The 27072-nt window shown below is 36.3% G+C and overlaps 3 protein-coding genes across 5 annotated transcripts in view; 1 reads left to right on the top strand and 2 right to left on the bottom strand.

The window, feature by feature from the left end:
• NF1 (neurofibromin 1) overlaps positions 1-27072 on the top strand; it is a 250845-nt gene that overhangs the window by 182057 nt on the left and 41716 nt on the right. For all 3 annotated transcript variants that reach the window (XM_018064268.1, XM_018064270.1, XM_018064269.1), the window contains 2 exons: positions 24088-24520; positions 25112-25452. In XM_018064268.1, coding sequence (XP_017919757.1) covers positions 24088-24520; positions 25112-25452 — 774 coding nt within the window. The remainder of the gene's footprint in view (positions 1-24087; positions 24521-25111; positions 25453-27072) is intronic.
• On the bottom strand, positions 4870-14481 carry EVI2B (ecotropic viral integration site 2B). The gene is made up of 2 exons (XM_005693236.3): positions 14283-14481; positions 4870-7545 (listed from the first exon to the last, which is right to left on the bottom strand). The coding sequence occupies exon 2, from the start codon at positions 7530-7532 to the stop codon at positions 6162-6164; it is 1371 nt and encodes a 456-aa protein (XP_005693293.1). The 5' UTR covers positions 7533-7545; positions 14283-14481; the 3' UTR covers positions 4870-6161.
• EVI2A (ecotropic viral integration site 2A) lies at positions 17104-21538 on the bottom strand. Its single transcript, XM_005693237.3, has 2 exons — positions 21264-21538; positions 17104-18705 (listed from the first exon to the last, which is right to left on the bottom strand). Exon 2 carries the CDS (start codon positions 18682-18684, stop codon positions 17986-17988), a length of 699 nt encoding a protein of 232 aa, XP_005693294.2. The 5' UTR covers positions 18685-18705; positions 21264-21538; the 3' UTR covers positions 17104-17985.

The raw sequence follows: 27072 nt of genomic DNA, 5'->3' as shown, positions 1-27072 counted from the left end.
TTTTTCTCTAAATTACATTTGCCATTCTTTTACCCCAAATTTTACCCTAAATATACTCTAAGAGTCATGTTTTATATGAGATTAATGTTCCTAGAAAAGTACCTACATTTTAAATGTCTGTAGTGTTCAAAATTTATTATTGATTAGGTACTTTATTCCCACTTTACTTTGAGGGTTCAGCCTTGAACTCTTTAAGATTCTTTCTGTGAATTTAAGAAGCTACTCATCAATCTTAGTGCTTAATAATAATGTTTTAAAAATACTATGTTCAACAATATTGTGGAAATAAGGAATGAGAGTTTTGACACTTCAGTTTCTGTGTATGTATGTACGTATGTTAAACTTCACAGGAAGTGACTGAGGGTCAGTTGGTTGTTGTTTAGTCGCTAAATTGTGTCCAGTTCTGCAACCGCATGGACTATAGCCCACCAGACTCTCTGACCATGGGGTTTCCCAGGCAAGAATACTGGAGTGGGTTGCCATTTCCTTCTCCGGGGATCTTCCCAACCCAGGGATCAAACCCTCATCTCCTGCATTGGCAGGCAGATTCTTTACCACTGAGCCACCACGGAAGCCCTGGGGGTCAGTTTACCAAGCACTTAAATCTCTCCTTTTAATTTTAGGAAGTCTTATTATATCCATGTGGAAGTAGAGTTATCCAGTTCCATTATACTTACTAGTACTTTTTTTTTTGGAAAGAAAGAACATGTTATTTCAGTAGCTAGAGGATCATATGAATTTGTGTTTAGGCTGTATTGAGATCAGATTTTGCCACATATGATAGAAAATTCCAATATAATAGTAGTAGCCATGTTTCTTATTTTAAATTTGGGGACATGTGAGGTTGTTTCTGTTATTCAGAGATTATTGGAAAATTATCAAAAAGAAAAAGAGGGTGGAAGTACTATTTATAGCCATACCACCCTGAATGTGTCTAATCCAGAAGCTAAGCGGGATCAGGCCTGGTTAGTATTTACATGGGAGAAAAAGGGAAGTACATTTTATTTATTTTTTGATTTATTTAAAAATACTTACATATTTTGGCTGTGCTAGGACTTCTTTGCTATGTGCATACTTTCTCTAATTGTGAAAAGTGGGGCTACTCTTTATTTGCGGTACAGGCTTCTCACTGTAGTGGCTTCTCTTGTTGGGGCACAGACTCTAGGGCATGTGGGCTCCAGCAGTCGCAGCTCACAGGCGCCAGAGTGCTGGCTTAGTAGTTATGGCACACGGACTTGGTTCGTCCGCTGCATGTGGCATCTTCCCAGACCAGGGATCAAACTGGTGTCCCTTGCATTGCAAGGTGGATTCTTAGCCACTGAACCACCAGGGAAGTCCAAGAAGTACATTTTAATGCTCTTGAATTGAAACCATCTGTCCTTATGATTTTAGAAATTCTCATGAAATAAAATAATAGTATATTACTCCAAAAAATAATTTTTTGTAGTCTGAAGTGTTTGTTACAAATTATTTTAGATGTTATTCAGACACATTACATTTTATAAAAGTCTGTCAAGAACTACAGTTGTTTATGCAACTGTTGTATTCTAGACTAAGCAGTAAGTTAATTTACATATTCTTTTGTGAAACACGCTGCTCTAGGATATATTACCCCCACATTGTGAGAAGTATAACAAATTACCTGCCAAGGAACAGCTCACCCATATTAATCAACAGTTTGGCAACCCAATTCGTTTATCTTTGTTACTTAAGTTGATAACATTTATTGTGCTTATTTGAGAGTGAAAGTATTATATTCTCTATTTTTAGTAATACAGATTGAATTTACTGCTGAAAACAGCTAAGAGTACTGAATAAAGTATTATAAAAGTATGGAAGGACTGACAAGATAGAAATTATCAAGTCAAAATTCAGAAAGGACCTTTCTCTTACCTCACCACCCTTTTCCCCCCATGCCACTGGCTTGTCGAAACTCAGTCACTTGTTCCCTAGGATGTCCCTCTTCTGGATTTATCTGTTTGCTTCCTTGTGAAGATTTAATTTGTTCCTCTGTCCTCATATTTCCTATAAATGGTTTCTAACAGCATTACATAGCTGCTTATTTATATCATCCCACAGTAGTTTCAAAATAATATCAAGTATTGCTACAGACAATTAGTTTACAGACGACTGAATAAAGTTTAAGATTTGTTGCAGCCTTCTTTGTTTTAGAATGTATTTCACTAAGGATGTATAGTCAATTCTGTGTCCTAATGCAACTTGAAAGAAATAATTGTTTTCTCTGTATCTTTATATCACCAACTTTATGTAAAGTTCGTGTTTCAGTTGCTTAGCAGTTTCTAGGGTATGTGCAAGTCAAAAACAAGGTACTTTCAGGAAAATTTTGCTTCTCTTTCCCCTCCTCCCTATTCCTTTCCTCTTCCGATCAGTGACTGTTTTTATTATTGATAGCTTTTGATTGTATCGTAACAGTATTTCTTTTTGAAAACCCAACAAAAATATGTATGTATGTATCATATCTTCTTACCCCCTCCTTATGTAAATGGTTACTACATGTCTTGTTCTTTTTTTCTTCATAATATATCTCGAAGATCGCCCCATGTCTGCGTATAGAGGTCTTTCACATGTGTTACATGATTCATAGTGCTGCATTTGGGAGTGTACCATGGTTTATTTAACCACTGCCCAGATGGGCATCTGGATTGTTTCTAGACTTTTGCTATTGCAAATAATGCCACAGTAAATACCCTTGCATCTAAGTAATTTTACATTTTGTCCAACAAGTCTTCGAGAAAAATTCCCAAAAGTAGGATTGCTGAGTGAAAGGAAAAGTGCATTTGAAAATTTCCTGGGTATTACCAGGTTTCTCTCTGTAGATGGTACCATTTTGCAGTCTTACCAGCAGTGTGTCAGGGTGTCCAGTTCTGGAGACCTAGAGACTCTGTTGCTGAACTTCTGTATTTTTTTTCTTACTATAAGAAAAGTTGCATATCTTTGTTTTCAAGGATCATTTTAAATTTTTCTTCTATAACTGTCTTTTATATGTTTTGTGTATTTTTTCTAGTGTGTTATGGGTATCCCTCCCCTGCCACATCTGTGTTTAGGTTTTTTAAAATTTAGGGTTATTAGCCCTTTGTCTTAATTTAAGTTGCACATTTTCCCCCAGTTTGCCCTTTGTCTTTTGACAAAAGGTTTTTTTTTTAATGGTGTTTGTTTTATTTTACCTCTAAAAGTTTTATGTAATGGATTTCCTTTTTTTTTAAGTAGTACTTTTGGATTTCAAGTCTCAAGTAGAAAGATTTGTCCTACTTTCAGATTATAAAGGAATTCACTCATATTTCTTTTATTATTTGTATAATTTCATGTTTTATGTTTAGATTTTGGATCTATTTGGTGTTTGTTCTAATGTAATATGAAGTATAGATCCAATTTCATCATTTTCCAAACATCTATCCAGTTGTCCCAATAATCATTTGAGATTTAAGTCTGTTTCTGGACTTTCCATTCTATTCCACTGACCTGGTTATCTAATCATGTACTAGTATTACAATGTTTTACTTAGAGATTACCATATATTTCGCTACTTCTACTTTTTGTTCAGAACTAGTTGATAACAGTTAAAGTCATTCTCATCTAATTCATTGTGTTGCCCACTGCCAACACCAGATGGAATACACGTGTGATACATGTGTGTTGGCAGTGCATGAAGTAGATGCTTTTTGGTCCTGTGTTAGTGAAAAGAATTCTGAAACAGGGGTCAGGAGACAAACTCTGCTTTCAGTACCACTTGTAAGCAAGTCATCTACTCTCTATCAGCCCATTTTCTCAGCATTTAACAAAAGGAGTTGAACTCCATGGTCTTGAGAGTTGTCCCGAATCTCGTTACTGCTGATCTGGCAAGAGCACTGCTGATGTGTAGTATGTAGTTCCACTTTTTATTCCCCTGTGCCTTATCCTTTTGCCATAGTCATGAAATAAACTTTCTCTTCTGGATCCTGCTTCTTTAATCTTTTCTGTATGTTTTTCGTTCCAGCATTTTCTTTTCTCCTGTGTGTCTTTCATTAGGTTGCATTTCTTTCTGCTGATTAGGCAAGGATTGACACCATTTGGCTGCTCAGCTTCCACTGACCTCAGTAGGGAAAAATTGCATGCAGTAAATGGGAATTGCTTTCCCCCTGGCAGAGAATTTCTTAAAAAACAAAAAGCAGCTGCTGACAGTAGTCTGTTCTTCTGTTATAGCAAGAACTGAACAAGGAAATCTTCCTCTTTGGTGTTTGAAGAAATCAGACAAGCCTATGAGCAGGTCATCAGCTCTTGATTTACCTATGAGGGTTGGTATTTCCCAATACACTTTCTTCAAGAGGTCAGGAAGAAAGTGATAAAAAAAAAAGAGAGAGAGAGAGCAGACTTGAGGAAAGAGCTCATTAGGTAACAGTCCTACATATAAAACAAGAAAGGTTATGATGGTTTAAGGCATGACAAACTCTTTACCAACTTTAAAAACTGTATGCCTTACTTACCCAAACTAGAATACTTAAAATTCAAAAGAATAATTGGAAATTCTTAAATTCCTAGTTGTTGCTGAATAAGTTAACCTTGAAAATGGTAAGTTTGAAAAACACATGAAAGAAACTTTTTAGGGAAGAGGGAGGGGGTTCAGGATGGGGAACACATGTATACCTGTGGCAGATTCATGTCGATGTATGGCAAAACCAATACAATATTGTAAAGTAATTAACCTCCAATTAAAATAAATAAATTTACATTTTAAAAAAAAGAAAGAATTTTTAGTGTGGAAGACAGAGGAAAACCAACATAATATTGACAATTAATATCATGCTTATTCAAGAAAAATAAGCTCAAGGTAATGTTTCTGCAAATAAAAAGGTTTTTACTAGTAAAGAGACATTCAGTGTCCAAAAGTCTGCTAGTTTTTATTAAGATTAAGCTTTGTTAGTTTCTTGAACACCAGTGCTACTAGTAAATGCATTATTCTGGAAAATTCCAGAACTATGAGCAGTTCACAAAGGGTAAGTTACCACTAAAGCCACCATCTCTCATTCTGAGTGTTTCCCTCAGGAGTTCAGGTAGGGATAAGGAGGAAGAATTCATACTTTTCAGCAGACAAGCACTTTTGCAGGCATGGGCTGGCGTCTCCACATGAGTAAGCCAGTGAAGCTATACCTTGACTTTAACAAAGATTGGGCCTACCCCCTACTCTGATAACTCATTATCACTTGTCAGGTAGTGAATAAAAGATGAAATTCTGTGTGAGAAAGGTGGTTTAAGAGTTTTTTGGAATGAAGCCAGAGAGGTTTTGTTTTGTTTGTTTGTTTGTTTGTTAATAAAGATTTCAGTTTGCTTGGGTGCTTGAGGCATATACAAAATCAACTGGGAATTCCCTGGTGATTCAATGGTTAGGGCTCCATGCTTTCACTGCCAGAGGCCTGGGTTCAGTCCATGGTTGGGGAGTGCTAAGATCCTGCAAGCTATGTAACCTGGCCAAAAAAAATAGAAAACATTTTAAAGAGGCTAGTTTTAAAATTTGTGCTCCCCCAACAAGATAGGAAAATGTCTATGTCTACATTTTATGGGCCTGCTTTTATTTTTTTCAGGGTAAGTGTCCCCAGCTCAGCTTTCCAATATGATGTTTTAATATGTTTGTCTTTCAGTTTCCAATGAGAGCTAAAAGGAAATTTATTCTCAAACACATGCATTTTAATCTCTCATCCCCACAACCTTGGAATATTTATTTAATATCTGAGGTATTAATTTAAAACTTAAAGCTTTGTTTAAAACTTGGTATATGTATTTAAATTCTCAGACACACTCCTTTTCAAATTTTGAAATGGAAAAATAAAGTTTAACCAAGGTAACTTTATACACAGCTTTTCAGGAAAAAACATATCTATTGGGTAATAATAAGTATATGTATGTTGCTTGTTTCCAAAATAGTTAAGTTATTGATACACATACCATCCACATTTGTAAAATATACCGTACGTTAAAGTTAGGTCCTATAGACATAAATAAGTTCCACTTATATACATAGGCTTTGAGCAGATTTCAGGTAGTTCCTGAATAAAAATCAAAATTGGCTACCAATTGCCGTTTAATATATCTTATCACACGAAGAAAAAACAAAATATTGGAGTCCTTTGAGAAGAACAGATCAGTTTTAAAGCAAGTAGTAATATTTATTACAGTTCTGCAGGTGGGGGTGGCAGAGATTCATTGAGATCTTGATCAAAGTCAGGAGGAATAGGAAATTCCTGAAATTGGATCTCATTGTTGGAATCTTCCTGGTTTTTCATAAAATCTCCTGGTGGCACGGTCAAGTTAAATGAGTCAGGGGGAGGTGGAAATGACTGTTTGGACTCAGAATTATGATGTTCAGAGATTTGGTTGAGACAGTCTAGAGATGGTGGGAGATTGGTGGAACCGTTTGGATGAGGAGATTCAGTTATCATCGTGGGTTTGTCGGGTTTGTTCCCCTCCTGTCCTTCGGTATCAAGAAGGGAAGCAGGTGGTGGAGGCAGATCTGCATCATCTGAAGAGGAAACAGCCGTGCCGATTGTCGATCCATCACCGCTGTCTTCTGATGTACCATTTGCCTGATCTTTTATTCTCTCTGTTTTGGGATTTTTACAATCTTCAGTGTTTTCATTTGATTCAAACAACTTAATTTCTAAGTCATCTGCTAAAAGTGCACTTTTGCTTGGTTTCCAGACCATAAGTGAAATAATTGATGAACGTTTTGGCAATGCTTCATTTTCTCTAATGTTATCCAAACATACATCAGGGGTTTCGCCATCAGCAAACGGAGACCTGCCTGCCCAATTTTGATCATTTAACACTGGTTTTCGCAAACATTTCCATAATACAATCATGAGTATAACTATCAACATAGTAGTCAGAATTGTACCAATTAATATGGCTGCTATTGAATTATCATAATTGGCTTCCTTTGGGATATTTGTTGTACTGCTAAATTCGAAGTTGAATCCTGGTGTCTTCCTAGGTGAACTTTGGACAGTTGGTGTTGGTTGTATGGATATACTATGAACAGTCGGGGTAATTGATTTCCTGGAAGAGGTGTGGGTAGATGATGGTTGTTGAGTAGGAATGTAAACTGATGGTGGCAATTGTCTGGAAGAAGAATAGGCAGATGGTGATAGCTGTATGGCAGAGGTAAACACAGGCAGTGCTGTTCCTTGGGAGGAGGTGTTGGCTATTTGTATTGATTTTCTGGTGACATTATAGACAAGTGGTTGTCCAGCAGAAGTATGTGCTGCTGGTTTCCCAGAAGAAGCATAGGCAAGTGGTGTTGGTTGTCCAGCAGCAGCTTTGGCAGTTGTTATTGGTTGTCCAGAAGATAGGTTGTTGAATTGTGTTGGTTGACTTGAAGGATTCTCTGTCGTGCCCTGAGAATTCGCCGAGATATATGGCATTGATGGTCTAAATAAAGTAGATTGTGGTTGCCTCTCTGTTGTAGTTGCTTCTGTCTCTGAGGAAAAAGTATCATTCAGATGTCCGCAAAACAAAATTAAGACGAAATACTTGAGATCCATTTCAGAATGTTTCCTTTTTGCCAGTAGTTTTATAATAAAAGAAAGAAAGATAATTAGGTATCATTTAGTATTCATCATTCCTAATTTAGACTTGATATACTCCCAGCTAACATGAACAGCTCCTAAGTATACTGTAACTTATCATGTGACATTTGGACCCCAAAGGCAGTGGTCTCATAATTCTTTGGGAAGGTTTGTACGTGGCACTGTTGCCCCTGTGGGTTTATTGTGCTGCAGCCCTTCATTGTGTAGCCATGCATCCCAAATGCACGGGCTCCGTATGCTGGAGCCACGTGCACACTGCTTTCTCCTCTGTTTCCTGCTAGAAATACATTGATCCTGCTGCCTCGAAGGGTGCCAGTAACCATCTATTACTTAATCCAGTGGTTTGTTTTCTTTTTTTCCTCTCTTGATCACATTTGACACTGTTGATTATTCCTTCACTGCTATTCGAGTAGCTCTTTGGAGTCATTTTCCTTTCATGTTCATCTCACTAGCTCCTGTTTTTTCTCTTGCATCCTAAATATAGTACTTTATATGTATTCTGTCTTCACTCTTCACTGCTTTTCTTAATCCTGAATCTATCAGGTTTCACCTCTCACCTTTAACCTCTAGCTCCCAAACCTGTGTATCTAGCCAAAATTTCCTTAATTATTGTTCCATTTGTATGACTTCTTGGTGGGCATTGCCATGTACATATCTCACTATCAGCAAATTCAGCGTCTTTAAGTCAGAATACATCTTCATCTTAAAAGTGACCCTTCTCCAGACTTCTGTTTTTGCTAATGGTATTACCTTTGTGAGTTTCTCATGCCCACAACCTATTAAGTAACCTTTGCAGCTATATCAGTGTCCAGGACGGTGTCTTTATATTAGAATCTCATATTTCTAAAGGATTCAATTCAACTCACACTTGACAATCCTAAAATGCTCTTTGAGTCTGGTTGAGGGAAGTGGTCTTGCTGCTACTTCATTTATTCATTGATTAGCACCATGTTTTTGTCAGGCTCTGTTCTGGTTTAGGAGATACCAAAATTAAAAAAAATTTTTTTTTCTAGTAGTAGAAAAAATAAATAAATCTAATTTGATAAGTTTTCTCAGAAAGGTATGCAGGAGATGCACAGAGGAACTAAGCTAGCCTGGGAGAGCTTCAGGGAAGGTTTCTCAGAGAAGTAAAACTTGAACTGAATCTTGAAAGGTCTGTAAGAACTAGGTAAATAAAATATTCCATCCAGGGGAACAACATACAGGCATAGGAAAACGAGGCATGTGTTTAAGTTTGTGGGGTAGGGTTACCTGTGGAATGTGGCAGATGCTAAAACTTGAAGAGTTTTTTCAAGTTTCATTTCTATTTCTGTGGCCTAAAGATCTATCTAACCATAACTAGTCATTTAATGTCTCCTGGTCTCAAATGTCTTATCTCTAAAGTAAGGCTAGTTTTCAGCTCTGTATGTAGTACTTATTTCATACATCTTTAAACACAATGGAAACTGTTTGGTTATTTCTTAATATTAGGGAAATGAAAATCTCTGGGTTTTAAATCCTGGTCAATATGATTTGAAACTATAGTTTCTCTGTGATTTTTTAAGCCAGTCTGAGAGAGGTTTGATGGTCTATACAAGCCTTGATGGCAAGGTACAGTAACGGACAAGGAACTCCCTCAAGTTTGCAAAGAAATAGACTTTTTTAGCATATTTGTTTTCATTGCTTATTCCTCTACCACTTAGTATATAGTGATGATAAATTACCCTATTTTAGTAGAGGAGAAGGAATGTGATTTTTTTTCCTATGTAGTCTCCTGCTTTTTATTTTCTCTGTAATACTTAAAGCTTTAATTTTAAAATATTTCTTTAAATTCCCTTGCACACTGCTGATGAATTAATCTTCTGACAACCAAGTTTTATCAAGTCATTGCTCCCTTGCTTATTGTTGTTCAGTTGCTCAATCACGTCTGACTCTTTGTGACCCCATGGACTGCAGCACTTCAGGCTTCCCTGTTCTTCACCATCTCCCTTGCTTGAGGGTTCCCCATTGGTATCAAGGTAAAAATCTAAACTGAGTTTTCTGCTTCTGGCCTGAGTTTACCAGTCCAGACTCATATCTCATGACTGAAACTTCTCATTTAGCCTCTTCCTCATCTTACATACTTCCTAAACACACACTTTTTCTCCCCTTAGCAGACACTTTTAATCATGCTATTCTTCACCCTCTGAGAGTGTGTTCTTTTTTCTAAACCTAGTCTCTTCCCTCTTCTGGTTGCCTAACTGTGAATCTGTCATCATCTGTCAGACCTCAGCTTAAATTCCCTTTTTAGACCAAATTCTCTATGACTGAGCACAGCCCAGAGAGCTCAGCCATTCCCTGAATTCCCCCTCGTTCTTGTTCTCTTTATGGTTCCTTGGATAATTCGTCATGTATGTACCTCACTCACACTTCTTTTCTCTCAAATAATTGTGTTTATTTTTTATTTCTTTTCACATATTCTTTTTGTTGTCTCCATCACCTCAAATAAGATTATAAAGGACTTTGAAGAAGGCAGAAAATGACAAAGAAAAATCCTTATCTAGAACATCCTAAGTGCTGTACCATCTCAGGTGTTTTACATACTTCATTTTATTTAACTTTTACATAATTTTGTGAGAAAGATGGAGAAATCTTTGATTTACAGATAAAGAGACAAATTTAAATGTGTTAAGCAATTTGCCAAATGTTATGTCACTATTAGTGACAGATAGGGAATTTATACCCACAGACCCATCTGATTTTAAAGCATATGCTGTTTCTGCTACTCCAAATTGTCTCATGTTTTTGTATGTTGATTTCTTTACAGCAGAATGCTGTATGTGTTAGCAGCTCAGTAAACAGTTAACCTATAATTGGGCTTCTTGGTTTCTTTTCCATTTCAGTATTTTGCTGTTTATTAATACTTCTTCCAGAATGTAATTGTTGTTGCTCAGTTGCTAAGTGATGTCCGACTCTTTGCAACCCCATGGACTGTGTAGCATGCGAGGCTCCTCTGTCCTCCTCTATCTTCCAGAGTTTACTCAAAATGTTCATTGAGTCAGTGATGTTATCTAACCATCTCATTCTGATGGTTACAATGTAAGCAGAGAGGTAAAATCTGAGTTATTAAATTATGCCTTCTATTCATTTTGTAAAGGGTTCAATAGGGAAAATTTTGAAACTTTTGGCATAAATATGGAAATTTAAATCATCTCTATATGTTATCATCCATGCAGTTCCTACCTACTGTTCTTACAGATTACCCCTTTCCCCAAAGAAGGCCTTATTAGAAAGTGTTATTCTTTAGAGATTCACTTTAGTTTTCTAAAAAATGCCATCCAGAGCAACAGAAAACATAGGCCATGAATTATCTTCAGCCAAGAATGTGTCTTGTGACTTTTCTTAAAATTTTTAAAAACCCTTCACAGTTCCTTTTTTCAGTTAGCTAAAAAAGGCATTAGAGAAGGAAAGAACCCAGATAGGAACATAATTATAAGCCCAGTTGAGTTTGTATGGTCAATTTTGATAGGGCATAGCCTCTTTTGTTAATAGGATTGTCATAGGACCTTAAAGTGTGTGAGATTTTCCACTTGTCATTTAAGGGTTACAGCAGTATTAAAACCAAATTCTGTTTTTTACCTATCCTACCCCTTTCTCCAGCTCTTCAGTTAGCTATACCCTCCTAGGGTCTGCTACATCAGAATGCTCAAATCTGTCTTAGAATTCCACTACAGCAATTAGGAATAGTCCAGAGAAAAGGAATAAGATTTAAAAGAAGAGTAAATGAGGGGGAGAGGTATAGTAGTGAAGAAACTGACTCTTTTTTTCTAGTTCAGTGACAGTGAGGGCAGTGTTATTACCACTGCAGAAAGTTACTCAACATATGTGATATATATGTGTGTATGTATGTATGTAGTATATGTATATATATGCAGGCCATTTGTACCTGAAATACCAACATTACTTCTTCAGGAGAAAAAGGTAGAAAGAACCATAGAGGGGGCAAGGGAGTAAAAAGGAGGAGAAAATGTTGGATGCAATGAAATGAAAAAGGAATGCAAAGAAATAAAAAATAACACAAAAGATAAAAGTAAAGCCAAACAAAGGATAAAGAGCAAATACATGGAATAGGGAGGTAAATTGATTAGAGAAGGTATTGAAAGAAAAAAAAGTTAATGAAAGGCTGAAGAACAAATAGTGATTATGTATTTAGCAAGAAGTTAGGGTAGAAGGTTAAAGCAAACAGAATTAGAAGCTGGGGGAGAAGACCAGAGCAGATGAAAGAAGGAACCACAGAGTGCTGCTTTCTGTCTTTGCTGATGCAGGAATCAGCAGAGGATCAGTGTTCTCAAAATGGAGGACAGGCCTTAGATCACCCATCTTCTCAAACTCACTTACCTTTCATTTCAGGACTCCTCTCTAAGCATCCTCAAGATTCCCTACTCCCCCCTGCCCCCCCACCGTCTTTTGGCACTCGGAAGCTACTTGTTAATTACTCTAACTAACCTATGAACAATCTATATAGCATTTTTTCTAGAATTTCCCTAGTCTACTGCTCAGGCAAACCCTGAGTTTGTCTACCTTTATATGGCAGTATTTTGCTCATTATTTTAGGTTGGGACTCTTGAGGTTTAACTCAGATCTTGGTTCTTTGTTTTTCCTGAATATTGAAAAAATTTTAGAAGAAAAACATGAGCTGTTTTAACTAAGCATTTGAGAGGCAGTTAAAGTAGGAGTCCCCTTAATGCATAAGTACATAAAGAGTTTAGCATGTAAAACTGATGCTAAATTGGATATGATAAGAGAGGTGTTACTGTCTTTGAAAGAGGAATCAAGGAGATTTGGCGGGCATATCCTTGATAAGGCAGATATAGGTAGCAGTATCAAAAAATAACATCTGAGCTTCAGTTACTTTGTTATAATACAGATATAATAAAGTTTAGTGGTATTGTATCTCCTGCTAGTATAGTTATGAAACCAGAAAAGGAAGAAGACAGCAATTCTGTATCTTGACGAAAAGCAGCAAGAGGAAATTAACTTTGAACTATGATAGGAATTATTTGATGACTATCTTTTATCAAAAAGAGCTCCCATTTTACTAAGTACATGCCAGGTGTTTGGCACCGTCCCGTTTTAAGGAGGAAGGTGATGTTATCGTCACTTTACAGATAAAACTGAGACACAGAGAAGTTGGATAATTTGCCAAAGTGTCACAGCTCTAAGTAGTGGCACTGATACAGAAATCAGTCAGTCCTGTATAAGATCTCCTTCCTTCCATTACATTCATAGTAAAATTCTAAAATAGGAGTGCTTTAAGAGGAAAAGAGATGTGAACTCTCTGAGAATAGATAATGTAAGTGACTTTTGGAGTCAGCTTTTTAAAAGGTTGGACAAGAACTACCAGAAAACCATTTTGGTCCTGTGACTAGGAAAACAATTATATGAGTTTTGATTAGTTAGCCTGTAAACTGGCATAATTGGGATGACTTTTAAAGATTGGACATTGACAGGCATCAGATTTTCATTTAAAAAATTCAGACTTACTCATAATTTCCCTCTGAGTGGAATTATATAGGGATTGGTTGGAAAACACAGGCATAATAAACCCTACATTTGAAATAGATTCTTTAAAAATATATAGATAAGCATTATCCAAAAAATGATAAACATTTTTCTGTATTAATTTCTGTAATAGTTACTTAGAAGAAATCCAAAGTGGACTTCCATAAAAGAAAGTCATAAGTACTTTATGAAATGTTGAAGTAGGATATTACCCACTATGAATTTACCATTCTATGATATTATGAGTCTATGTAAATAAACTCTTGGCAATTTTTATTTTGGAGGATATTCCCTTTGCAAGTGTCCAAGTTACTCAAAGAAAACATCTTTTCTCCATATTAACAACTTTCTATTCTATGAGTTTTATTTTCCATATCTATTTTATACTGCTTACTAAAGACTGAGATAATATGTGACATAAATATGTAGTGATGAGTATATGTCCACACATTTTACCATAGCAGTTTTTTTCTTAGCTTTAAAAATTAGTGATAATATTTTCATGTCATCATCATTACTAAAATTCTATTTGTATAAAAAAGCATATTTAATAATGATCATTGAGTGTCTCATCTAATCACCTTTGTTTATTTTTAAATTAACTGATGGTGACCATTCTTACTATGAAAACTGAAGGAGATTAAAAATAATTTAAACCTATGGATTATGTTATATATAGGAAATTTTCATATAAAGAAAATCAAAATTTTTTAACAGTTGGTATTTTGGGGTTGTAGATTTAGCCATAGCTCATGAATTCTAGTCTTATTTCCAACCCTTAGCTTTATCTGCCATGGCTGTAGTTTTATTTCTTTTAATTACAGAACTAAGGTCAACAAACATAATGATTGAATAAACTTTAAAGGGTTTATATTATATAAACCTAGGTGAAAATTTTTCTCCAAGGCAAGCTCAACACTGAATTTTTAAAATTCCATGCAACAAAACCATAATACCTGTTACCTATCTTTAGACTATCAGCCTTTAAGTTTAAAACAATAATAACATTTTAGTTTTAAAAATTGGAGAAGGAAATGGCAGCCCACTTCAGTATTCTTGCCTGGAAAATTCCATGGACAGAGGAGCCTGACTGGCTACAGTCCATGGGGTCACAAAGAATCAGACAAAAGTAAATTTTATGTAAAACAAAGATCAAACCAGATTGCCTGTGTGAAATTGTCTTACCTTGGCTGTTAACTTCTTTTGCAGAAGGCTAAATTCTTGTTCTAACTGGACATTTTGGTGCTTTGGCTAAGAAAGCAAAAAGTGGTTCCGTTCAGATTAAAAATGATCCTCTAGCACATTGAAATAGGTTCTGTAGAGAAAGAGGAAGTTTATCAATAGTTCGTTCCGGAAGTGCAATAAGCCACAAAATGACTAAGAAAGTACTACTTTAACAGAGCTTAATTTGAAACACAATTTGGAGCTACAGGATTTGAGTGCTTTTAATTAACATTTATAAGTAAACATTTGAGACTCTCTAGTAATGTGATTCAGTCAGTTCAGTTGCTCAGTCGTGTCTGACTCTCTGAGACCCCGTGGACTGCAGCACACAGTAATGTGATTATATAGTTTAAATATTTAAAATAGAACCTTGGAGAGAAAGTTATATACGGAAAAACTGCCAGTCGGGTTACTACCCATAGTGAGATTTCTTTTCATAACAAATGAATGATGTGTCCTGTTTACTTGTGTGACGGTAGGCAAGTCGTTATACTTCTGAATCACAGTTTCCTCCTCTGGAGGAATATTTCTGTTACTAGGTTTTGAGAGGATTCAATAAGATAAAATATATAAATGCCTTACACACAGTTGGTAGCCAGTAAATGTTATTTCCTCTTATATAATTTAGGCTAAACCCAGGTAAAAGTATGATTAATTTTTTCCAAATAGTTTCCTAAATGATTTTAAAGTTCAAGTCCACAACTCTTTAATTACCCACAAACTAGGTAATTGTCAGTGCAAAGTAAAAATAAATTGGGAATCATCTTTTAAATAAGTTAACTAATAAGTATGTTGAGAAGAGTATGAGTCAGTATAAAAACACATTTCTTTGAGCATGTCACCTTCTAGACTCTCTCATCTGAAAAGTAGAGATCATAATTCTTAATTTATAAATGTATTATGGGATTAAATAAATGTAAAGTGCCCAACATCACACCTATTTTAGTAGATGTTCAGTTCAGTTCAGTCGCTCAGTCGTGTCCGACTCTTTGCGACCCCATGAATCGCAGCACACCAGGCCTCCCTATCCATCACCAACTCCCGGAGTTCACTCAAACTCACGTCCATCGAGTCGGTGATGCCATCCAGCCATATCTTCCTCTGTCGTCCCCTTTTCCTCCTGCCCCCAGTTGTGAGGGATAAATTTTAAATATTTCTGCAATAGGAGCTTTCTGTTTTGTGTAAAGATGTTCAACATATGTGTTGCATAAGAAAGTAGCTGCCTAGTTAATTTTAATTTTTAAAAAGACAACCATTTGTTTCCAGTTTCTTGATTCAAGGACTGCTTTGTGTTATCACTGTTTTTGTGCAGTCTCAGATTTTTGATATGCATAAAATGGGAGCTCTGCCCAGGTTCATTTCAAATCTGATCCTTTTTACCCTTCAAAAGATAATCTGCTGCTGCTAAGTCACTTCAGTCGTGTCCGACTCTGTGTGACCCCATAGACGGCAGCCCACCAGGTTCCCCCGTCCCTGGGATTCTCCAGGCAAGAACACTGGAGTGGGTCGCCATTTCCTTCTCCAATGCATAAAAGTGAAAGTGAAATGGATCAGTCATATCTGACTCTTAGCGACCCCCATGGACTGTAACCCACCAGGCTCCTCCATCCATAGGATTTTCCAGGCAAGAGTACTAGAGTGAGGTGCCATTGCCTTCTCCGAAAGATAACCTGATGTTACCACAATGGGCATGAGCTTTCTTTTGCTTTCCGTTTTCCTTTGTTGTTGTTTACCTTTTTCTAGAATAATAGGGTTATGATTTGTTATTTGGGAAATGGATTTTTAATAAATCGGTAACAAATTGATAAGAAAATTGATGTTCTTTTTCCCTGTCTCATTTTAAGATGTAACCATAAAAAAAAAAATGTAACCTACCTAGATCTTTGGAGCAATGGAAATTTTACAAATTTAGTCTGATGACCAAGAGCAGTATGATCTAGGGAATTATGCAAAAATTATCAATGCCTCTATCTGGAGCTCACCCCATTTAAATCAGGAGGAAGGGTGTAACTTACACATGGGTGAGTTAAACTCTTCAGGTGATTCTGAATCTCAGTCAGGATGCGAATTACTAACCTAGAAAGAATTGCAGTAATACTTGGAAAAAATATATATAAATGTGTAAAATGTTTCCTCAGCCAAGTGCTCTGTGATGACTGAGAGAGGTGGAATTGAGGGTGTGAGTGGGAGGTTCAAGAGGGAGGGGCTGTATATGTATACATTTTGTATACATATGTATGACTCATTTTGTTGTACAGGAGAAACAAACACAACATTGTAAAGCAGTTATACTTCAAATTATTTTATAAAAAAAACAACGGCTGTTGTTAGGGTGTGGAGATAGTAGAGACTGGAAGGAGGCCTAAAGGCACTTTCTGAGAAAATGTTCCATTTGTTAGTTAAAAGGTGTTGACATGTGTAAACATTTGTCAAAGTGAATTGAATTGTAAAAAAGAAAAAAACACATACATATATATAAATGTTTCCTTAAATGTCTAGCATATTTCCCAAAATAAATGCTCGAGAAGGGATGAGATTTTTGAGACTGGCCTGGTCTTTAATTATGTTCTCTGTCAGTTTTGGTGGACAGTTGGAAAGTCTCTCAAAGCAATTTTTGCAATATATTAAATTGAAGATGAAAATCTTGGCTTAAATGTAAGCCACTATTTTACTTGAACCCAATTTCTTTAAATGTTCAGCAATTACCCGAGTATCCTATTTACCAAATTAGAACAAACACACACACATATGCACATCTTTTCTTTGCTCATGTCATATTGGATAGTAAAAAAATAAAATTGGTTTATTAGGTTACTTGGCACTCTCAAAGTCCAAAAACTAATCAGCCTTTGAATATTTGATATAAAAAAATCCCATAAGCAATATTTATAGAGTTACATTACAGTTAAACAGTAAGATATGTTTTACATTTACACTTAGCATTCTGTTGAGGCTATAAATCTCATCTATTTCAGTTGTACTCTGTTTCTTATTGATCTTTGCTGTGTATTCTCTAAAATAATCAAGTGAATGCAAATATACATAGTCACTTTTATTCTATCATCTTAATTTATTATACAAAATTTAAAGTTTTAATTAAATATAGTAGAAAATTACTTTCTTATGTACACCACATGTAAAGATAAAAGCATCTGGCATAACATTAGCCCTGCTTATAGATGAACTGGTATGGATTCTGTCACATTCAGCAAAGAAAGTACCATCTAACTATACAGTTCAACTCTATGCGTTAGGAATGTGACTTCTGTTAGATGTTAAAGCATGTAATAGCCTCAAGTGACACACTGAAACTCTTCAAAGTTACTTACATTTGGACAAAGATCATGTAGCTACTATTGCTGAACAAGAAAAACTCATAAATTGTCTCTTTCTAACTCAGTTCCTTCAACGTGTCTTTAGAACCTTCCTTGAATGCTTTGTTGTTTTATTATTTGCTTTCTAAAACAGTGTCAGACACCGTTTAAATGATTAAGTAAGCAGGCATACTTCTTCCCTTCTCACTTGCTTGATTCTAAGCAAGGCCAGCCATGGCAAACTTTAGACCTTCAAACTAACACCTTGGCATTAAATGTCAAACTGACTTCAATTTTACCCCAGAAACTTTCTCATTGCTACTTTGCATTTTTCTTCACTAAAGCATCTATTAGTTAGTGAGTTTTTCAGTTCCTTCTTCATCTTTTCTTTCCCTCGTAGCTGTGAGCACTCCAGTAGATTGCATCATTAGGTTGGGCACTGTGAGCTGTTTTGCTCTTTTCCAAGTGTCTGATTCAGCAGGCCAGAGACCACTGCTTGCCAGAAAATCACCATTGCTCCTAGGCTGACGCTTGCCTACTTGTTTTGATCGTCTGAGAGATGAAACTTTGTTTGCCAGAACCACGGTTGATAGACATAGAATGGTGCAGATAAGAAAGAGCACAGCAATTATGATTAAGCAGACTAGCATGGCCATCTTGTTGTTGTCGTCCTCACAGACACCCTTTTTGAAAATTTCACTGTGACTTTTGCTTGTGTTTTCAATGCTCTGTACTGTTGGAGGACTGTTCCTGACAATAGAAGATACATAAAGCTCCAGTTCAGATTTAGGAGTTAAAAATGCAATGTGAGATGATGTTGCTGTTTCAGGCATGTTTGTAGAATTATCTTTTTTATCTGCTTCAGGAGTTTTAGGGTTTGTGTTAAAGTTTTCATTTTGGCTTCTGTCCATCTTGTTGTGAATATCTGGATCCAAGACAGTAGTATTGTTATCCCACAGATGGGTATAGTTTGCTTTTGTTCCAGGAGACAAAGAAAAAGCTGTTGTCATCAGAAAGGCAAGATGCAGGTAATGTCCCATGTGTTCCATGTCTGTGAGTGTACTGGTAATCTGTAAGGATAGAAGTATAATTTGTTAACTTGTGAAAGAATAATGGTTCCTAGTTTTGGTAATTGTCATTAAAAGATGGATAGACAGTTGATAAGTTTTAGTTATAATTAGCTATAATTACACTCATGCCTGACATTTGCTTTCCTGTTTGAATTCCTTCTGAACTGATCTTTTTTCTCCTAGGCTACATATAAAGAAACAATTTAATTTCTCTTACTTTTTTAATGCTAAAAGGTAGCTACAGATAACTACTAATCATTGTAAACTGAATACCCTGGTTTAAGAGTTTCCTCCCTCTTGAGCATGCTGGAAGAATTTAGCTTTGAGTCACATACTTCTGCTTTTACTTTTTTGATTCCTCCTTTTTTTTTTTTCCTGACCATTTAAGGAAACTCCTTGCAGAAACTCCCCATCCTCTAACAAATGAGTCACCCATCTGTATAGTAAAGGAGAAATGTGACATTTTGCTTCATGTATGAGAAGAAAATGCAAATAGTTTTGCTGGGGGTTCAGGAAAGGGGAAGTGTGGTAGCAACCAAGAGAAAACGGACCTCAAGTAGAAATTCAAGATGTTCTTTTTTCTTCCTGGGTGTTTATCTTGAAGCTTAGACTAAAGCTAGTGCCTAGGAATATATTCCCAGTATTCATGAAAGCACTTCTATGATGATGGGTCTCCCTTCACCTCTATGGCCCCTGAGTTACTGTGGCTTTCTGAAAGCAAAGACATGCCACTTTTCTCATCCCAAACTTCTGGCATTACAGAGGAAAAGAGGCAAGTTTCTTTTGAATAATCTCAAAAGTTCGACAAAAGATACTGACCTTTCTCATTATTATTTGTGCTTAGAATTTTTCTATGAATATTTTGACCTAATCTTTAAAAAATAAGGTATACAATAAAATAGAAATACAATATCAGGATCATGGGATTCAGGCTCAAGTGGGAAGTCAGTGCAGATCATAAGTCTCAACCTATAAATGAAAAAGTGGAATTTCGGTTTTGGGTCTGAGCTCGCTGGAAGCCAGTCCACAAAGAGGAAAACTCTGTTCCTAATTTTTATTATCCATCATAAGGCTGAAAATTTAAATGCAACTGGCATATCTGTTCTAGGTACTGGTAAGCCAAGGAAAGATTCATTGCCATTATTGAGCTATCTCTTTTAAAATAGTATTCCAGTTTGTCTGGGCCACTTCTGTAAGAGTGTTTTATTGTTTGCATTTATATGAATAGGGAAGTGGAAGCAAAAACTAGGTTATTCCTCTGTTGTTTAGTCAGTCAGTCCTGTGCCACTCTTTGCGACACCGTGGACTGTAGGCCACCAGGCTCCTCTGTCCATGGAATTTTCCAGGCAGGGTTACTGCAGTGGGTTGCCATTTCCATCCCCTGAGATATACCAAATAAAAGTGCCTGTTTGCCTATTATATGTAAGTTTTTCTCAAACTAGAAAGTACATGGATGTGAGTTTGTTTTTAATGCAGATTTACTCCATAGGTCTAGGAGGGACCTGAGAGTTTTAACCAATTCCAAGGTGACACAGATACTGTTGCTTCTCATGGTTTTTTTTTTTTAACTGAAGTATAGTTGATTTGAGAATAACAAATGTGACATATTGTTACACAAATGAAAGTAGCATATAATAAGCAATGCCAACTAGAAACTAACCTCTGAAGTAATATTTCCTATTGATAATATGGAGGGGGAAAAAACCCTTTCTTATGTGTTCTAGAAGTAAGATTACTTTTCGGATTATAATTTTTATAGACAGTTAAATATATTGTGTACTGACTTGTCTATAATAGTGTTTGAATTCAATTTTTAAGTTGAATGACATAAATCTTTGGATTTATGGAAGTACTTGTGATTCTTCCACAAAGAGAAAGACTTTAAATTGGATTATCAAATAATTTCCAGCCTTTTATACTAGACTGGACTTCTGCATGAGATGCTAAAAATGATTTAAAGCAAGTTATTCTTGTCACATTAGTTCATTAGCCTTGTAATATGTATCATCGTATTTGTACACATTCTAGCAGTGCTCACCACAGGATAAATAATAGGCCCGCTGTTGATTGTCTTCAGCCAGATGTACTGTCATCCCCAAATAAACAAACCGTTAACAAAATGAGACTTTGATATCCTTACAAATGCCTAAGAATAGAGAGCTGTCTCTACATCTCTAATTTATGCAATGAAGGCCAGGTTATATTATGAAAATTTTCCTTCATCTCTGGTAGTTTTCAATAAAATTTATAATGCCTAAGCATTAGTAATGAGAAATTTTTTTTAAAACTTTAATAGGTAAAACTTGACAATTCACTGAAGAGACTAAAATCAAATTCTACTTAATCTTAATTTAAAGCTCTGTGTTGATGGTAACTCTAGCCATTTCTTACTTAGATTTTACTTAATAGAACAGAGAAGAAAACAGCATACGTGTTCCGTTACTAATTCTACTTTGTTAGTACGATTCTTAAGCACTGTTCGAAAGTATTTCCTCAAACACTAATCTGAAAGAAGTTATAAATGAAAAGGCATAAGAAAAGCCATATATATGACCTACCTTACAAAATGCTTGGTCAAAATCTTATAACCTGATTTTAATAAGCCACTTCTTTTCTTTTCTTGAAGCACAGCTTCCAGATAATTTAAAGCAGAATAGACTTGAAGAATCTGAACCTAAATCTGCAGTTTGAAAAAAAGGATATGTACAGCTAGCTTTCCACTAACCACAGATGACACATTTCCTTTCCACTGCAGCTAAAGCACATGTCACAGGGAAAAAAAAAAATCTCCAACTTGTCTATTTGGCCACGGCATGACAGGAGGCTTTGTAGGACAAATCCCCGCCTCCAGGGTAGGGAGGGTTTTCTGTTTAATGCCTTTTGACCCTATGCTTATTATGTATGTCTGCTATATGCTTTCAAATGCTATGTAAGTATCTTTCAGAAAAACAGAAAATAACATTTCCCAAGATTGAGCATTAAAATCTTCTCTAAAAATTGTATTTGTATACCACAGACTGATTTGATAACATGAGTTTGGTGACCCAGGATATTGGTCAGATAATAGAAACAGTAATGTTTATAACCAGCATTTCAAAGTATGGAAATGCAACAGTGGTTTGGAGAGAATATCTAGTAAACTTAGGTTATAAGGGACCAAAAAAAAATCCCTTATAATCTAAGTGTAGTGTACACACACACACACACACACACACACAAAACTTAGGTTATAAGGGACCAAAAAAAAATCCCTTATAATCTAAGTGTAGTGTACACACACACACACACACACACACACGCACAAAACTTAGGTTATAAGGGACCAAAAAAAAAATCCCTTATAATCTAAGTGTAGTGTACACACACACACACACACACACACACCCCTCTAATGTCCTGTCAGGACTTCATACTCAATATGTCTAAAATGGACTTCATTTTTCCCCCAAAGTGACTGCCCCTTGTGGTCTCTGTTTTTATTCAGGGTGGTAGCATTCTTTGTTATGGCAGAGCCTTGGTATACAGCAAGTCCTTTTAATTCAGATCCTTTGTTTCAGCCTTGATAAAGACCTTGATCATGCTGATCCTTTCTTCATATTTCTGGATCAGTTTCTTTTCTCACTGTTAGCCTTGTATATATTTTAGATGCTTATTAAACCATACCTAGACTACTATAATATCTTTTTTACTAGCCCCAACTCCTTCTTATGTGTTGTATGTATCACTTCCTGTGATCATATCACCTTTTTCTTTTTAAAAAAATGTGGTCAAACCTAACACCTGCAGCTGCAATTCAGAAATGTTTGTGCACATAAACATCAGATGAAAACATTGTTTAAAAACAATGAAAATCTCCAGGCCCCATTGGATAGATTCATATATAGTAGTTCTGGGCTAGGACAGGAAACTGCGTTTTAACAAGACACAGAGTCGATTCTGCCGCTGGTGTGCCACAGAACATCCTCCAAGAAATACCAAGCTCTTAAAAGAAAATCTGAGCCCCTTAGTTTTGCCCCTGAGCGGTTTTGGTCCCTTCGCAATTTGGCTATTCTGTATTTTTCCAGCTTTCTCTCTTAAAATCTGTCTACATGAATCCTCCATTCTAGCTCAGCTAGCTGATTCTTGCCTCAGCACATGTAGTTGCCTATTTCCCCCCTCCTTCCCTCTCTCCATGAGGCCTGCCATTCCCTGCTCTTGTTGAATTTGAAATTCCTCCTGCCCACTTCAGCATCTTCTATGTAGCCTTCACTGATTACCCAGTTTGTGTTGATTTCTCCCTCTGTTGAACTTCACAAAGTATTTTTCTGTGCAGTTTCTTTGACAAGTGATTACATACTACGTTGTATCTTTTCTTTGTTCTTAAAATACTTTATTTTAAGATGACTTAATTTGTCATATTTTTATCTTATTTTCTCCCAATAAGATTTAAAACTCTTAGAAAAGGATATTTGTTTTAGCTTACTTTGTAGTACCACCAGAATCATCATGTATAGAACATTGGGCCAAAGTTAATATAAGGTTGATTTGTTTTGAAATTCAGGTACTGTATTTGGGGGCTTTCTGATGGTCCTTATTTTAACTACTCATGTTGATTAGCATTCTTTTGAATGTAGACAACATATGACATAGACAACTTAATCAAAAAATGGAATGTATTGGCTCACACAACTGAATAGTACAGGAATAAATTTGATCCCAGGAGAGGGGCTTTATCTAGGACTCAAAAGAAATGGCCAGGGCCCCAGTTTATCTTGTCATTTCTCTGCTCATTTCTTCAGTTTTTAGGCAGGCTTTTCATTCATATCATAAGGTAAACAGGCTAACAACTCTCAGAGCTTTATGTTCCTTTAATTATAAACATCAGGGAAGAAAAAGATCTCAGTTCTCAACAATTTAAGCTGAAGTCTTTGAATTGGGCCTACTTGGCCCGGTTGTCCTAGTTTGAGTCACATGATCATTGTTGAACCATTCTCTCTGGTCATGGCGGATTAAATGAATTGACTAAATTCATTCATTTTACTCCAAGGCTCCAAGTGGGTCATTCCCACCCAGATAGTTCACCTGGGAACTTGGGTGTGCCTGGAAGCAGACGATCCGTGTCCACTGCCTTCCTCCTTGCTTGACTGTGGTAGACAAGTTTGTGTTGCTGTTGTTGCTCAGTTTTTGAACGGGGGATTTGTCTCTTCCATTCTACTTCAGCCTTCTCAGTGTCTTAAGAACAAGTGGTTTAAAAACTGGATCCAGACTGTATTATTGTTTCATATTATAGTTTGTTTTCTTTAGAAAACTAATCAGAAAATAAAGGAATAAAGTAGATTTGTAGCATCTGTATATTCATTCAGAACTGTTAATGATTTGTGTCCTTTTTTTCATCTTCCTTAGGTTCAAAACTGGTCAAATCAATGGTGATTTGCTGATATACCACGTCTTGTTGACTTTAAAGCCATATTATGCAAAGCCATATGAAATTGTAGTGGACCTTACCCATACTGGGCCTAGCAATCGCTTTAAAACAGACTTTCTCTCCAAGTGGTTTGTGGTTTTTCCTGGCTTTGCTTATGATAATGTCTCTGCAGTATATATCTATAACTGTAACTCCTGGGTCAGGGAATATACCAAGTATCATGAGCGGCTGCTCACTGGCCTCAAAGGCAGCAAAAGACTCATTTTCATAGACTGTCCTGGGAAACTGGCTGAGCACATTGAGCATGAACAGCAGAAACTACCCGCTGCCACCTTGGCTTTGGAAGAGGACCTGAAGGTTTTCCACAACGCTCTCAAGCTAGCTCACAAAGACACCAAGGTGTCTATTAAAGTAAGTTACACTGCCTGTTAGGTAAGTGATTCATCGCCTTGCTTGACTAACCAGCCAATCTACTAGACTCCCCAGGGTCCTTGTAGTACTCTACAGCAAATGTCAAGTAAGTCCAGATGGAGGAAAGCCAAGCTTTCTGTCTTCATGGAGGACCTGCAGAAGGCTGGAGAGGTGTCCACTTAATATAATTTCCAGGTTGGATTGGAGGCAGGAGAGTAGTATAGAGTGGGCGGTTTGCTGCGTATCTGTCAAATGGCAGGAATATATGAGGAGTGGGAACTACCTATTGAGAGTTCTTTTGATTATTACATGCTTTTTAGCAGAGGATGAACATGAACCTTCAGGATAACCTTTGTAATTATCCATAGGATCTCAAGCTTTTAAAAACTAAAAATTTTTTTCTGATGTTTTCAGTTTCTTTTGACAGCACTTATCACAATTATTGAACCTGTTTGAATATATAATGGTGGTAACTCTTCTTTAAATGGCAAACATGGTATTTTGTTTGGTTGGTTGGTTTTTGAAACCTCTCATTCCTACATAATGAAATTTAATCCTTTTCTACTCTACCCTCTTGCTGCCATTTTCCAGGTTGGTTCTACTGCTGTTCAGGTAACCTCTGCTGAGCGAACAAAAGTCCTGGGGCAATCAGTCTTTCTCAATGATATCTATTATGCCTCAGAAATTGAAGAGATCTGCCTGGTGGACGAGAACCAGTTCACCTTAACTATTGCAAACCAGGGCACACCGCTCACCTTCATGCACCAGGAGTGTGATGCCATTGTTCAGTCTATCATTCACATACGGACACGCTGGGAGCTGTCGCAACCAGACTCCATTCCCCAGCACACCAAGATTCGGCCAAAAGACGTCCCTGGGACACTACTCAATATTGCGTTACTTAATTTAGGCAGTTCAGACCCTAGTTTACGGTAGGTTTTTTAAAAACTCATTTCAATCTTATTTAAAGTTTGTTGGTTTTAAAAATGAGATCAATTAATAAATTTTTAAGGCAACCTCTACCTTAATATTATAAATTGTTAGCAGCCATTTTAAGTAGGTAAACCCATGAACTATGTAAATCTGAATGGGGTGATTTATACCAAACCAGTGTTCCTTCAGCTTTCATCTGAAACATACAGCATGGCCATTTTGGTGGGAATTTTTTGTTTGTTTGTTTTTCTTTTTTAAAAAAGTTTTTTTTTTTCTACTTCTAAATAAAATTTCTCCTTTTCTGAGTTCTCTAATTTTTCCCATATTTAAAAGTACATCACTATTTAGCTCCCTTGCAATCAAATAAGATTATCATTCTTTGAAAAGGAAGGCTTAATTTTCAGTAATTCAGTAACATTACATAGTTTCTGCAACTGTGTAAGTTTAACAAAATTCTTGAAAGAAAGCTTAAGACAAATATAGATGTCAGATGAGCAGAGTTATAATTGGATCTGGTTAGGTTTAGTATCTAAATGAATGGGAAAAGGACAGGGCCTGTGGCATCAGGAGTTTTGGTTTAAATCTAGACCTGCTGCTCTGTATGACTTTGGTCAAGGTACTGAAGTTCTGCAGATGAGCTCTAGTTTCCTGCCTTCCTGTAAACTTACAAAAGTTTAATAAATGTGTGGTAGCAGAGCATAGCATCTAGCAGATAGTTTGTGTTTAACAAATATTTCCTCCCAACTCCCCACCAGCACCCCCCAACCCTTTCCTCTCTCTGCCAGTGTCTCCACACCACTTCCCTCTTCTGGCCCTCTCCTTTTCATGTTAAGATAATTTTTTGCCCCAAGTACCTTGGGACTATCAGGTTTTTACAGATAAAAATTCTTGGCTTTGGAAAATCTTCCCTAGGGTATAATATAGCTCAGGTTTTATAAATGGGTTTTTTAGAATTCCAAATCCTCCATAATTTAAAAGGAAAAGAAATAAGCAAGATTTATTTATCTGGATGGTCCTTATGAAGTCCATGAACTCCCAGAAAATACAAACAAAAGTTCACATATACTTACCTTTCATTATCTGTGAGGAGTCTGTGACACCTACTCCCAATTTGAGGAATCCCATTTCTTTATAACTGTTGAAATAACAGAGTGAAAGTCACTGTCAAAATAGCATCACTCAGAATTCCTTGGAGTTAATAAAAGATACACAAACTTAGAAACAATGAAGTTAATGTTTTCATTTTAGAAAATGGAGCTATGTCTGTCTTGAATTTCTAGTTCCAAATTCCTTGTAGAAGAGTGCTAGCAGACTTCTAACAGTTATTAGCTTGAATGAACCTGTATTCTTTTGTGAAATAAAGCAAACTAACAGCTTCTGCTTTTTGCTGAAGCCTGTCGTTCCAGAGAAAAAGCCTTGAGGCAGTGGCTTTTTCCCCCATGTGATTATTACATAAATATACTAGCATGATGAAAGTTCAGAGGTAAAGAAAACCTGAAATTTACTGAGCAAACCATTTGTTTTGCTGGATAGGGGAGAAAAATCTAAATCTAAAAATTGAGTTTTTTGAGCTGTCTCCTTAATTGTTTAAGTATATTTTTAGACATTTATAGGGAAGA

The sequence above is a fragment of the Capra hircus genome, chromosome 19, assembly GCF_001704415.2.
Source record: "Capra hircus breed San Clemente chromosome 19, ASM170441v1, whole genome shotgun sequence".
NCBI classification, from domain to species: Eukaryota; Metazoa; Chordata; class Mammalia; order Artiodactyla; family Bovidae; genus Capra; species Capra hircus.
The sequence above is the reverse complement of the archived record's forward strand: the minus strand, read 5'-3'. Positions and strand labels throughout refer to the sequence as shown.